Here is a 15,183-nt window from a genome sequence, read left to right as displayed (position 1 = left end):
GCCTCCAGCGACGCTCCTCAACCCGGAGCCTCCAGCGACGCTCCTCAGCCCGGAGCCTCCAGCGACGCTCCTCAGCCCAGAGTCTCCAGCGACGCTCCCCAGTCAGGAGTCTCCAGCGACGATCCTCAGCCCGGAGCCTCCAGCAACGCTCCTCAGCCCGGGGCCTCCAGCGACGCTCCTCAGCCCGGGGCCTCCAGCGATGCCTCTCAGCCCGGGGCCTCCAGCGACACTCCTCAGCCCGGAGCCTCCAGCGATGGTCTGCAGCCCAGAGCCTTCAGCGGTGGTCTGCAGCCAAGAGCCTTCAGCGGTGGTCTGCAGCCAAGAGCCTTCAGCGGTGGTCTGCAGCCCAGAGTCTTCAGCAACGGTCTACAGCCCAGAGCCTCCAGCAGGGGTCGGCAGCGCAGAACGGGAGCTACGCCCGGAGCCAGAGCCACCTCCATAGTGGGAGGATTGGCGAAGGGGGGGTGTAGCACAGGAACCGTCGTAGACGGTGGCCACCCTCCCTTCCCTCCCTTTAGGTTTGGGGTTGTTTTTGCAGTTTTTTTTTTGTTTGAGGTGCAGACGGGGTCACGTCCTGACCAGTAAAAGGGGTCATTTGTCATTGTAGTATGGTCAGGGTGTGGCAGGGGGTGTTGTTTTCTGTGTTTTGGGGTTGGTTTGTTTCATGGGGATTTGTTCTAGTTTTCATTTTCTATGTTCATTTTCTATGTGTGGCCGAGTATGGTTTCCAATCAGAGGCAGGTGTCTTTCGTTGTCTCTGATTGGAAGCCATACTTAGGCAGCCTGTTTTTTCCTGTGGGTTGTGGGTGGTTGTTTTCCGTAGTCTGTGCACCTTACAGAATTGTTTTGTCGTATTGTTTAATTTGGTTAAGTGTTCATGTTAATAAAAGAAGATGAGCACTTTACACGCTGCGCCTTGGTCCAACCCTTCCGACAGTTGTGACACTCCCCACCCGCAAAATTTATGTCGCATCACTGGCCTGTCCATAATGACTGGCAGCACAGTGTGTGTGTTTGTCTTTCATTATGATTAAACCATGCTGTTATGGCAAAATACAATTTGCTCTGAATGACTTTCCTTTACAGATTGCTATGGCACTTACACGCTCCATAGCAAGCTGCTCTATCCGCACTGATTGGTGAAGTAATTTAATGTTGAGCTAAATGTAAAAACAGTGTCTATTTCAGAGGTTTAAAAAGGAACAGAAAGGAGCAATATAAACAGATATTTTTTGGGGGTTCGAACCGGTTCAGAACTTTATTTTGTGGTTGGAACAGTGGAACTGTGACGCCGGAGGAACCAGACCGTGGATCTTCGCCGGAAGCTCCGAACCGTGGATCGTCGTTGAAGGAACCGGACCGAGGATCATTGCCGGAGGTTCTGTACTGCAGGTCACCGCTGGAGACTCCGGGCTGCAGGCCGCCGCTAGAGGCTCCGGGCTGCAGGCCGCCGCTGGAGGCTCCGGGCTGCAGGCCGTCGCTGGAGGCTCCGGACTGCAGGCCGTCTCAGGAAGCTCCGGACTGCAGGCCGTCTCAGGAGGCTCCGGACTGCAGGCCGTCTCAGGAGGCTCCGGACTGCAGGCCGTCTCAGTAGGCTCCGGACTGCAGGCCGTCTCAGTAGGCTCCGGACTGCAGGCCGTCTCAGGAGGCTCCGGACTGCAGGCCGTCTCAGGAGGCTCCGGACTGTAGGTCGTCTCAGGAGGCTCCGGACTGTAGGCCCTCTCAGGAGGTTCCGGACTGGGGACCGGCGCTGCAGGCTTCGTGCCATGGATCATCCCCACAGGCTCCGGGCCATGGATTATCACTGGAGCCTTCTTACGTGGAGCCGGAACAGGTCTCACCAGACTGGGGAGACGCACTAGAGACTGAGTGCGCAGAGCAGGCACAGGGTATACTGGGCCGTGGAGGTGCACTGGAGATCTGGAGCTTAGGGCTGGCACAACCCGTCCTGGCTGTATGCTTACTTTAGCCTGGCAAGTGCGGGGCGTGGGCACAGGATGAACTGTGCTGTGCAGGCGCACTGGTGACACAGTGCATAGAGCTGGTGCAGGATATCCTGGACCGAAGAGACGCACCGGAGACCAGGAACGCTGAGCCGGCACAATCCTTCCTGGCTGGATGCCAACTCTAGTACGGCAACTACCGGGGCGCAGGCACAGAACGCACCGGGCTGTGAATGCGCACTGGCGACACCGTGCGAATCATCGCATAATACGGTGCCTGACCAGTCCTACTTTCCACACGGTAAGCACGGTAACGCGGTAAGCACGGGGAGTTGGCTCAGGTCTCCACCCTGAGCCAATCTCCCAGTGTGCCCCCCCAAATTTTTTGGGGGGTGCCTCTCGGGCTTCCGTCGTTGCCGTGCTAGTTCCTCGTAACGTTGCCATTCCTCCCTCGCTGTCTCCACCTGCTTCCATGGCAGGGTCTTGTCCCCTGCCATTACCTCCTCCCAGGTCCAGGACGTCCTCTACTCTTTCCTCTCCTGGGCCCAGGATCCCTGCTCCTCCTGGGCCCGCTGCTTGGTCCTTTTGTGGTGGGATCTTCTGTGACGTCCGTCGTTAAAGGTAGACCAAGGCGCAGCGTGTGTTGGGCTCATCATATTTTATTTGACGGTGAACCAGCAAAAAAAACAAAACAATAAACAACACAACGAACAAAAAGTCCCACACAGACGGAGGGAAAAACGGCTGCCTATGATTCCCAATCAGAGACAACGATAGACAGCTGCCTCTGATTGGAAACCATACTCGGCCAATAAAGGAAAAAACACAACATAGAAATATAACCCATAAAATGCCCACCCCATGTCACACCCTGACCTAACCAAACAGAGAAAAACGGCTCTCTCAAGTCAGGGCGTGACAGGAACAGAACAAAAAAAGAATGGTTCTGTTCAGAACGAAACGATTAGAAAATTATTTGGGTTCCAACCCCAGCTACTAATGGTACAAAAACAGACAATAGGTCCATTTGAACTAATGCAAATACAACTAATACTTTGAATGAGAGTAGATCTAGAGACCACATTCTGAAGGCTTGACTGAAATAACAGGAAAAGTTGAAGAAAGGAAGGAATGAATGCATATCTTTATTCCTTCAGGGTAAGTTTAATCAACAGTATATTATGATATTATTACACGCAATTACAATTCCTCTAAGGACCCTCTGGTGATGGGGAGAGGGGGCTTGGCTTGTGTGTATCCCACCACTCCTTGGACAAAAGTGTTTTTGTGCCTTTCTTTTGGTTCAGCCCTATCAGTGTGGGTCACTATCCTCCTGGGGCTATCCGAACAGAGCTCTGACAGGAACTCATTAACCCTCTATAAACATTTAGCTGGTCAGAGCATAGGAGGCTGCGTGAAGCAGATCCCTCCTCTGGTAGACAGACATATAGACAGGTAGGCAGACAGGAAGGCAGACAGACAGAAAGGCAGGCAGACAGACAGACAAACAGACAGACAGGGAACCCAGACTATGCTGTAGCCTGGTAAATAGATGGACAGACAATCAAGACTCTGATACCCTGGAGGAATGCGTCTATGTGGTCAGTGTAAACACTATGACATCATATCAGAGGGCTAGCAGCCCACCCATTAGCCCCCTGCTCCACTAACAGGCACAACGTGCTGTCACCATGACGATGACGAATCAGTCTTGGCTGATTTCCTTATTCTTGTTTGAAATACAGGGTCTGGTTTCTGTTGGTTTGGCCGGAGAGTGCTAGGTCTTTTGATTGAGAGGCCCTGACAGGTTTTTCTTCGACAGCTGTGTGCACGTGTGTGTATGTGTGAAAATAAGTGTGTGTACCGTCAAAATATCCTTCCTATTGCCTTTAAAGGGCTAAAGCTGAGGCCCATATGTTTCCAAATAGGTACAGTATTTTACAGTGTTGTATTTTGGTTGAGGTAACACCAGCATATGGTAACGTTAACCAAACTATAAGGGATCTAACATACTGTCAGTTGCATCGTTTGGCAGGATTCATCAGGTAAAGGCTAACAGGGTGTTTTGTCACATACAATCATAACAATTTGTTGAATATATATTGTATTACACTGTAATGGTCTGTTTGGATTTTGCTCATTAGTTTTCACCCATGTGGATAGATTTTTACACAAAGGAGATGCATACAGTATTGTTTAATGTCATACAGTATAGAGGGGAAAACTGTTACCCTTAGATACTGAAAATAGGGTACGGTAGAAAGTCAACCAAACTACCAACCAGATACCAATATTATTAACCACTTTAACTTATATTAAAGTGAATGACTTTGTATCACTGAAAAGTTACACTTCCTGAAACCATAGTAAGTTACACCACAGAACAAATCTAGATTCAACAATGTATTTTTCTTTATAATTAAAAATATATATATTTTACTTACTACTGACATGATTGTTAGGATGTAGTGCTCGAGGTTGTGTCCGTGGTGGTGCACCATCTTGACGTCAGCAGTCAGCATCAGTTCCACATAGCGGGGGTATGAGAGGAACCTCTTCTGCCTGGACGGTGCTCTGTGACGGGGGTCTGAGGAGTTGGAGGTGGTGGAGTGGTGGTCTATCTCGTAGCCTGTGTGGTGGATGCCCATTCTGTCTCTCAGGGAATCCAGCTCTTTTACCATACTCCTGTTGCTCTGAAAATTGACAACTGGCCTTTCCGATCCTTCCCCTGTCAGGAAATAGAATGTCATTTAATAGAGTAGCATAATCTGGTTAAAGGTAATATGGTAATAGGAATGGACTTGGACCTGAGTGTAAATAGTGGAACACAATACATTCTTGTAGAAGACAAGAAAACCTCACACCTTTTATGTTACATCTACAAGCATTTCCTGCCGCAGTATGGAACATCTAAAGCTAAAGAGAAAGGCCTCAGTTTAGCCACATTCCAAAGACCTAAACCCCACATACTGGACTTTCACAACAACCTTCCATAAATTACTGTGTCATTCCAAGGTTCTGAAGAACAGTTGTAACAATGACACAGGGTCAGTAACAGAGGTTTTAGGTTAAGAGTTTGAAGGTCAGACAAGCTGCACTCCTGTGCCTCAACTTCAACTTATACAAACACAGAAAACCATATAATAAGGCTATTATTAATGACAGACTATTCCCACTGCTGCCTCTTCATTTACCAGGGGCTTGCCACAGTGTGTTTTAAACCACTTCATTATAGATGTACTATTGTAAAGTGGTTGTTCCACTGGATATCATAAGGTGAATGCACCAATTTGTAAGTCGCTCTGGATAAGAGCGTCTGCTAAATGACGTAAATGTAAACCATCGCCCGTATATCACAGCAAATGAAAGGGTCACTGAGGGAGGACAAGTTTAACAGAACATTAGAGCTGAAATGCAACAGATACCAGATTCCGACTTTCAGGCGAACACAGTTATATTCAGGCCAAAGGAGAAAGCACTTAACAACCTTAAAAGGTAAAAAGGGTACGGAAAGCAGCCATATCCTCTGGCTACACTTAGGCCATTGGTATCACTTCCAATCCTTCCCTCTGTTAGATGGACCTCAGATTAACTGCATGTGTAGCACAGCAGAGCTCAGTCATTGAGAGGTGAGAGATGGATTCCTTTACCATGATGACAGGGATGGGAAAAGAGGGAGGATAAGAGGAACTGAAGGGAGAGAAAGAAAGAGAGAGTGCGAGAAAGTGAACGACAGAGAGGGGGGAGTATAAGCGAGAAAGAGGATAAGATGAAGATGGGAAAGCACACTGAAGCCAACTTGTGGAGGTGAAGGAAGGGAGAGGGATAACTACGTGTGTTTATGTTGTCTGTGCAGAAGGTTGTTTCTTTCCTGGGACACTATGCTGCTGAAGCACAACAGCACCAGGGAAAATTAGCCAGGGTCAGGGCTGTGGGACTGGGATAGGGCGGCTTCCACTTTCTGCTCAGGCAACCTCCTGGCAGCCCATAAGAGCTACAGAGGGTCTTACACACTCCAACCCTACCCTACCCCTCACCTGGAATAACGGACTTTAACCATCTCTGTCAAAGAGATCATACTACGAAAGAGAATACTACTACAGTACATTATCAAACAGCATTCAAAAGTAGAGAGATAAAAGAGAGCAAGCCTGACATGCCAGGTCGCAGTTGTAAATGAGAGCTTGTTCTCAACTGGCCTACCTGGTTAAATAAAGGTGAAATAAATAAAAAAAATACATAAAAAATGCTTCAATGTGTTGGTCCAAGATCAACAATGTATCTGGATGGATTACGTTTGGCCATGGATATGCATGATGAAAAGTACACCATGCATCAGGCTGTCCGGTGCTGAGATGTCCGACTCTTAACAGAAAGAAGGCTTGTAATATGTCTGCTGCCTTACAGCTGAGGAAAGATAGATCTCTATGGTCGGACAAACCATCCTATCAGTAGCTGGTGCTGGGAAGAGAGAGGAAGACTGCAGAAGACTGTGAACCAAGCTGCTGCTGGAATTACCAGTTAACCGTCAACACTAACTCTCTATCATACTGTTTTCCTGCACTGAAGTTACTGAGACTGCATCAAAATAAAGTGTACTTTTGTAAAGTGTCTGCAAGGCAGCAATGGCCATAGACAATATACTGCACAACACACATCCTTTCCTACCAATTACCAACTTAATTTATTTCATATATTCTCTTTACCTGTGGGTATTATTTCTTACATTATTAGCCCAGAATATTTTTGGTGTTATTACATACAGCCGGGAAGAACTATTGGATATCAGAGCGGCGGTAACTCACCAGCCCTACCAGCATTACGACCAGGAATATGACTTTCCCGAAGCGGATACTTTGTTCGCACCCCCCAGGGCAATTAACAAAGCAAATTTTAGGAAAAGGCTGCCGAAGTTATATCAACACATCGACTGTAGTACTCGCGCTGCTAAAACACTCGACCACTGCTATTCCAACTTCTGGGATGCCTAGAATGCCCTCCCCCGCCCTCCTTTCGGCAAATCTGACCACAACTCCATTTGCTCCTCCCTTCCTATAGGCAGAAACTCAAACAGGAAGTACCCGTGCTAAGGACTATTCAACCCTGGTCTGACCAATTGCAATCGACACTACAAGATTGTTTTTTAATGACGGAGACTGGGATATGTTCCGGGTAGGTTTCGAGAATAATATTGACGAATATACTGATACGGTGACTGAGTTTATCAGGAAGTGTATAGGAGATGTTGTACCCACTGTGACTATTCAAACCTACCCTAACCAGAAACCGTGGATAGATGGCAGCATTTGAGCAAAACTGAAAGTGTGCACCACCGCATTTCACCACGGCAAGGTGACTGGGAATATGTCAGAATAAAAACAGTGTAGTTATTCCCTCCGCAAGGCAATCAAACAGGCAAAACGTCATTATAGAGACAAAGTGGTGTCGCAATTCAACGGCTCTGACACGAGGAATACCTATGTAAGAATGCTGTTCATTGACTATACTCAGCATTCAACACCATAATACACTCCAAGCTCATCATTAAGCTTGAGACCCTGGGTCTGAACCCCACCCTGTGCGACTGGGTCCTAGACTCCCTGACTGGCCAACCTAGGTGGTGAAGGTAGGAAACAACACCTCCACTTAACACTGGGGCCTCACAAGGAAGCGTGCTCAGCCCCCTCCTGTACTCCCTGTTCACCCATGACTGCGTGGCGAAGCACGCCTCCAACTCGATAATCAAGTTTGCAGACGACACAACAGTAGTAGACTTGATTACCAACAATGATGAGACAGCCTAAAGGGAGGAGGTGAGGGCTCTGGGAGTGTGGTGCCAGGAAAATAATCTCTCACTCAATGTCAACAAAACAAAGGGGATGATCGTGGACTTCAGAAAACAGCAGAGGGAGCACCCCCCTATCCACATCGACGGGACCGCAGTGGAGAAGATGGAAAGTTGCAAGTTCCTCTGCATACACATCACTGACAAACTGAAATGGTCCACCTACAAAGACAGTGTGGTGAAGAAGGCTCAACAGCGCCTGTTCAACCTCAGGAGGCTGAAGAAATTTGGCTTGGCACCTAAACTCCTCACAAACTTTTACAGATGCACAATTGAGAGCATCCTGTTAGGCTGTATCACCGCCTGGTACGGCAACTGCACCGCCCACAACCGCAGGGCTCTCCAGAGGGTAGTGTGGTCTGTCCAACGTATCACTGGGGGAAAACTACCTTCCCTTCATGACACCTACAGCACCCGATGTCACAGGAAGGCCAAAAAGATCATCAAGGACAACAACCACTCGAGCCACTGCCTGTTCACCCCACTATCATCCATTTTTTAAAGATGGCGCTGAAGAACATGGCTGACGTTTTACATTCTCCCAACCAATTGTGCTGTTTTGTAATTCTTTTTGCATTATTTGTAACTTATTTCTTTACATATTGTGTACATAATGTCGCTGCTACCGTCTCTTATGACCGAAAATAACTTCTGGACATCAGAACAGCGATTACTCATTGCGGACTGGAAGAATTATTTTACTTTTACGAGTCCAACGAGTAGGATATCCTGCGTTCACTGGAACAGGCCCAGATCCACGCCTTTTGCGTGAAGAAAAGACGTAGGAAAAGGGGCCGCAGATCAGGCAGCCTTCTGAGAATCCATAGGCGAGCGAGTAAACTCCCACTGTCATCCGTTCTTCTTGCTAACGTGCAAATCATTGGAAAATAAAATGATGACCTATGATTAAGATTATCCTACCAACGGGACATCAAAAACTGTAACATCTTATGTTTCACCGAGACTTGGCTGAACGACGATACGGACAATAACAGCTGGTGCACGATGTCTAATATTAAAGAAGTCTCGAGGTATTGCTCGCCTGAGGTACCTTATGTTAAGCTGTAGACCACACTATCTACCAAGAGAGTTCTCATCTATATTATTTGTAGCCATCTATTTACCACCACAGAACGAAGCTGGCACTAAGACCGCTCTCAACCAACTCTATAAGGCCATAAGCAAAGAAGAAAATGCTCGCCCAGAATCAGCGCTCCTAGTGGCCGGGGACTTTAAAACAGGCAAACTTAAATCAGTTTTACCAAATTTTACCAGCGTGTCACATGTGCAACCCAAAACAATTTAAAATCCTAGACCACCTTTACTCCACACACAGAGATGCATACAAAGCTCTCCCCTGCCCTCCATTTTGCAAATGTGACCATAATTCTATCCTCCTGACTCCTGCTCACAAGCAAAAACTAAAGCAGGAAGTACCAGTGACTCACTCAATACGGAAGTGGTCAGATGACGCGGATACTACACTACAGGACTGTTTTGCTAGCACAGACTGGAATATGTTCTGGGATTCATCCAATGACATTGAAGAGTACACCACCTCAGTCATCGACTTCATCAATAAGTGCAGTGACAACGTCGTCCCCACAGTGACTGTACGTACATATCCCAACCAGAAGCCATGGATTACAGTCAACATCCGCATTGAGCTAAAGACTAGAGCTGCCGCTTTCAAGGAGCGGAAGACTAATCTGGACGCTTATAAGAAATCCCGCTATACCATCAGATGAACCATCAAACAAGCAAAGCGTCAATATTCTGACGCGTTCTGACGCTCGTCGGATGTGGCAGAGCTTGAAAACTATAGACTACAAAGGGAAACCCAGACGTAAGCTGCCCACATCCGACGCTGTGTGATAGGTCAACATTCACAAAGCCACTGGGCCAGACATATTACCAGGACGTGTACTCAAAGCATGCGCGGACCAACTGTCAAGTGTCTTCACTGACATTTTCAACCTCTCCCTGACCGAGTCTGTAATGCCTACATGTTTCAAGCAGATCAACATAGTCCCTGTGCCCAAGGAAGCGAAGGTAACCTGCCTAAATGATTACTGCCCCGTGGCACTCACGTCGGTAGCGATGAAGTGCTTTGAAAGGTTCGTCATGGCTCACATTAACAGCATCCTCCCGGACACCCTAGACCCACTCCAATTCGCATACCGCCCAAACAGATCCACAGATGACGCAATCTCAATCGCACTCCACACTGCCCTTTCTCACCTGGACAAAAGGAACACCCATGTGAGAATGGTGTTCATTGACTACAGCTCAGCGTTCAACACCATAGTGCCCACGAAGCTCAACACTAAGCTAAGGACTCTGGCACTAAACACCTCCCTCTGTAACTGGATCCTGGACTTCCTGACGGGCCGCCCCCAGGTGGTAAGAGTAGGCAACAACACGTCTGCTACGCTGGGGCCCGTCAAGGGTGTGTATTTAGTCCCCTCCTGTATTCCCATGTTCACCCACGACTGCGTAGCCAAACACAACTCCAACACCATCATTAAGTTTGCTGACGACACAACAGTGGTAGGCCTGATCACCGACAACGATGAGACGGCCTATAGGGAGGAGGTCAGAGAACTGGCAGTGTGGTGCCAGGACAACAACCTCTCCCTCAATGTGAGCAAGATAAAGGAGCTGATCGTGGACTATAGGAAAAGGCGGGCCGAACAGGCTGTAGTGGAGCGGGTCGAGAGTTTCAAGTTCCTTTGTATCCACATCACCAACAAACTATCATGGTCCAAACATACCAAGACAGTCGTGAAGAGTGAACGACAAAACCTTTTCCCCCTAAGGAGACTGAAAAGATTTGACATGGGTCCCCAGATCCTGAAAAGGTTCTACAACTGCACCACTGAAAGCATCCTGACCGGTTGCATCACCGCCTGGTATGGCAACTGCTCTGCATCTGACCGTAAGGCACTATAGAGGGTAGTGGGAACGGCCCAGTACATCACTGGGGCCAAGCTTCCTGCCATCCAGGACCTATACAATAGGCGGTGTCAGAGGAAAGCCCATAAAATTGTCAGAGACTCCAGTCACCCATGTTATAGACTGTTTTCTCTGCAAATGCACGGCAAGCAGGACCGGAGTGCCAAATCTAGGACCAAAAGGCTCCTCAACAGCTTTCACCCCCACCTAGTACATGCACAAATTACCTCAACTAACCTGTACCCCCGCACACTGACTCGATACCGGTGCCCCCTGTATATAGCCCTGTTATTCTTATTGTGTTACTTTTAATTATTACTTTTTATTTTAGTCTACTTGGTAAATATTTTTTTTAACTCTTGAGCTGCATTGTTGGTTAAGGGCTTGTAAGTAAGCATTTCACGGTAAAGTCTACACTTGCTGTATTCGGCGCATGTGACAAATAAAGTTTGATTTGATTTGAAGGCGAGGTCAGTACAGGTGCATCAAAGCTGGGACTGAGAGACTGAAAAACAGATTCTATCTCAAGGCCATCAGACTGTTAAATAGCCATCACTAGCACAGAGAGGCTGCTGCCTATATACATAGACTTAAAATCACTGGTCACTTTAATAAGGTTTACATATCTTGCATTACTCATCTCATTGGTATATACTGTATTCTACACTATTCTACTGTCTCTTAGTCTATGCCGCTCGGACATTGCTCGTCCATATATTTATATATTCTTAATTCCATTCCTTTACTTAGATGTGTGTATATTAGGTATATGTTGTGAAATTGTTAGATATGACTTGTTAGATATTACTGCACTGTCGGAGCTAGAAACACAAGCATTTCGCTACACCCGCAATATCTGCTAAACACGTGTATGTGACCAACAAAATTTGATTTGATTTTGGTTACCCTGTCATAGTGAGTGTCCCCTTGTAGTTTGAGCCCCCGGCAATTCTCTATCAAACCAACAAGACAGAAAGAGACTAAGTAGGTTTAACATAGGAAGAGAAAAATAAAATGAAAACTCCATTCATTCGAGGGATGCCCCCGGCGCGGCGGTCACACAAGATGGAGCGTGACACCCTGGCACAACGGCACACAGCTCCTGCCGCCGTGAGACCCTGCCCCGTGCCAGCGCCAGGCGCTTGTGTCAGCGCCAACCCCATCGGCTGGTGCCCATTGCCCATCCACACAGCAGCCGAGGTTGCTGGGCCGTGGTGAAGGCTCCTTTTTCCTGGAACTAGAGCGAAAGAGACCTCCTGAACGCCAACAGACAGATTTCTCACTGCAGAGCAGAGCAGAGCGGACAATCCCGCATTGAGGAAAAGAAGAGAGGGTAGACTAGAGGTTCTAATGTTTCTATGTGGTGTGCAGTCTGAGTGAGAAGTGAATAGGGTGGAAGTGTAGTACAGTAAGTTGAGGAGGAGAAGGAAATATGGCCTTTAAAGCTATACACAACCTTTCCGAAATCGTCTTACGGTCAACCCCCCCCCCCCCCCCCCGGCTGATGAGCTGCTACTTACTCCGTGAGAAGAATAGTTTGGGCTGGCCCTGGCTCGACCGAAAGACATTTCTGACAGACCCAAACATAGGGGAATATATATCTCAAAGTATTAAACATAGATATTTATCAAACATTTATCAAATAAAAGATCCATAAATCCCCTCTTCCAGATAACCGTAGCAAGTCATACTAGCAGTACAGCCCAACACATAATGGCACATATTTCTGCAAAGCGTGCCATCTATGAAGACAGTGTTTTTGTTGGCACAAGTGTACACATCACTGTGAAATCAAAAGCATTTTCCGGTACAATGCCTATACAGAGCAGTAAACAGTGAGCGTTATAATCGCAATAACATTTCATGACTTTACGGTGCACTATACAGAAATGGCTCCGCCATTTCAGTTTATGTGACAAAACAAGCAAGTATAGTGTAGAAAATCATTGTACCATCTAAACCACTGTGAAATATATTTTCCAAAACCAAAAATATTGTATTTTCAGCTGTTTGAAGCTGGTGTACAAAACCAGAAAGTAAAAAACACAAAAACAAAACTTAAGAACAGGAAGCATAGAAATAGTGCACATAGAACAACTCTACCTCTTCTTAGACTTGCTTTCAATGAGAATGGAAGATCTATAACACACATTTCTATGTGAATTTGGTCAGGTCCTCCAAAAGTTACATATTTCAGCTTCAACACTATGTATTCTTCCAATAAGACTTTATTACCCACTCACACAAACACAATCGCACACAGGGCATTTGACCACAATAACCACAAAAAATGTACCCATATATATGTTTTTTGTTTACAATCCAAGAAACATTCAAACAATAGTATATATTTTTTTACAATAAATGTTTGTTGACATCATTCAAGCATGATGTCAACAAATATTACGTTGTCCTCCTCTTCAGCTGGATTAAAGTCAATTTATTTCATACTCCAATGCACTACGACCTCTTTTCACTCTCGTTCAGAAGTATCAATGCCAAAAGCCCAACAATAGGGAACACTGATTTCATTGTTGAGCTAATTAACATTCTTTTACAATAACCTACTGGGAGAGAAAGAGCTCTGTCACTTGGGTGCCAATTACGGAGACAGTGTAGTCTACAGCATTGTATAGCTGTAGTGTACCTTACAGCAAGCATAGATCATGCCTGGGCCAATCAAGGATCACGTTGTTATGGTCGTTTAACAGACAGTACAACATCCTCTAGACCCACACAGACCTACAATTAAGAGTAATTAAGTGGCTGCTGTCTAGACAGAGAAAAGAGGGAACGAATTGCTGCTGTAGAATGAAAGCTTTTAAACATGGCTGCATGACTCTTGACCATTATAAAGAATGATAGCAGCATTCACACACTGTCTTCCTACAGTGGTGTCGGTGTTACTGTCCAGATCCATGTTAAAAGCTGTAGGATGGCCAGGGGGTTAAGGGTTAGAGTTCAGGTACCAGACTTTCTCAACAGGGAATCCCATCCCTCTGCTCTGGAGTTCAACAACAATGATGAAACAGCTAGGTTGTCCTTCAATGTAACCATCTTTACCTCACGCGATAAGAGCAGTGAAAGCTGCCAGACATTCCTTGTTTCTCTCGTGTTGAGGAGACAGAGAAGAGATGATGGTCGGTTCATTTCTGTCTGATTTTTTCTTTGGGGAGAGTGAGCGCCCCTCTGAGTTGTACAGTAAAGATGGGCTGCAGAAAACCAAACTGTCATAATACCACGGCACTGAATCAATTACCCCAAAGCATCTGGCATGTACTTTCCCTTCAGTTTTTAATGAGGACATGAGTTGTCTTAAAATGATTGAAATTACATTGTCCCCCTGTGTCTCAACTGTAAAACTACACTGAACAAAAATAGAAACACAACATGCAACAATTTCAAAGATTTTACTGAGTTACAGTTCATATAAGGAAATCAGTCAATTGAAATAAATTAATTAGGCCCTAATCTATGGATTTCACGTGACATGGGAATATAGATATGCATCTGTTGGTCACAGATAAATAAATATATTTTAATTGGCAGGAACTGGAACACTCTGTCGTACACGTCAATCCAGAGCATCCCAAACATGCTCATTGGGTGACATGTCTGGTGATTATGCAGGCCATGGAAGAACTGGGACATTTTCAGCTTCCAGGACTTGTGTACAGATCCTTGTGACATGGGGCTGTGCATTATCATGCTGAAACATGAGGTGATGGCAGAGGCCATTGAGGGTGAGCATTTCCCACTTAAGTCGGCTACGATGCCGAACTGCAGTCAGGTCAAGACCCTGGTGAGGACGACAAGCACGCAGATGAGCTTCCCTGAGATTATTTCTGACAGTTTGTGCAGAAATTCTTTGGTTATGCAAACCCACAGTTTCATCAGCTGTACGTACAGCCAAATTCTCTAAAACGTCCTTTGTTCTCCTTTGACAAAATAATCCATCCACCTGACAGGTGTGGCATATCAAGAAGCCGATTAAACAGCATTATCATTGGCATGCTGACTGCAGGAATGTCCACTAGAGCCGAGGTGGCTTATGGTAGAGAAATTAACATAAAATTATCTGGCTACAGCTCTAGTGGACATTCCTGCAGTCAGCATGCCAATTGCACGCTCCCTCAAAACTTGAGACATCTGTGGCATTGTGTTGTGTGACAAAACTGCATATTTTAAAGTGGCCTTTTAATGTCCCCAGCACAAGGTGCACCTGTGTAACGATAATGCTGTTTAATCGGCTTCTTGATACGCCACACCTGTCAGGTGGATGGATTATCTTGGCAAAGGAGAACATTTTTGAGAAATAAGCTTTCTGCCATATGGAACATTTCTGGGATTTTTTATTTCAGCTCATGAAACATGGGACCAACACTTTACATGTTGCGTTTATAATTTTGTTCAAAGTACTGTAGATCACAGCTGCAACAT

The 15,183-nt window shown here is 46.2% G+C and overlaps 1 protein-coding gene across 2 annotated transcripts in view; it reads right to left on the bottom strand.

Moving 5' to 3' along the window:
- The window catches only part of LOC115151825 (A disintegrin and metalloproteinase with thrombospondin motifs 20), a 137,181-nt gene that overhangs the window by 91,003 nt on the left and 30,995 nt on the right, over positions 1-15,183 (bottom strand). For both annotated transcript variants that reach the window (XR_003867366.1, XM_029696082.1), the window contains exon 4: positions 4,388-4,671. Coding sequence is in view for 1 of the 2 variants with exons in the window: in XM_029696082.1 (XP_029551942.1) it covers positions 4,388-4,671 (284 nt within the window). In the remaining variant the exon portion in view is untranslated. The remainder of the gene's footprint in view (positions 1-4,387; positions 4,672-15,183) is intronic.

Source organism: Salmo trutta, chromosome 17 (genome assembly GCF_901001165.1).
Source record: "Salmo trutta chromosome 17, fSalTru1.1, whole genome shotgun sequence".
NCBI classification, from domain to species: domain Eukaryota; kingdom Metazoa; phylum Chordata; class Actinopteri; order Salmoniformes; family Salmonidae; genus Salmo; species Salmo trutta.
The sequence above is the reverse complement of the archived record's forward strand: the minus strand, read 5'-3'. Positions and strand labels throughout refer to the sequence as shown.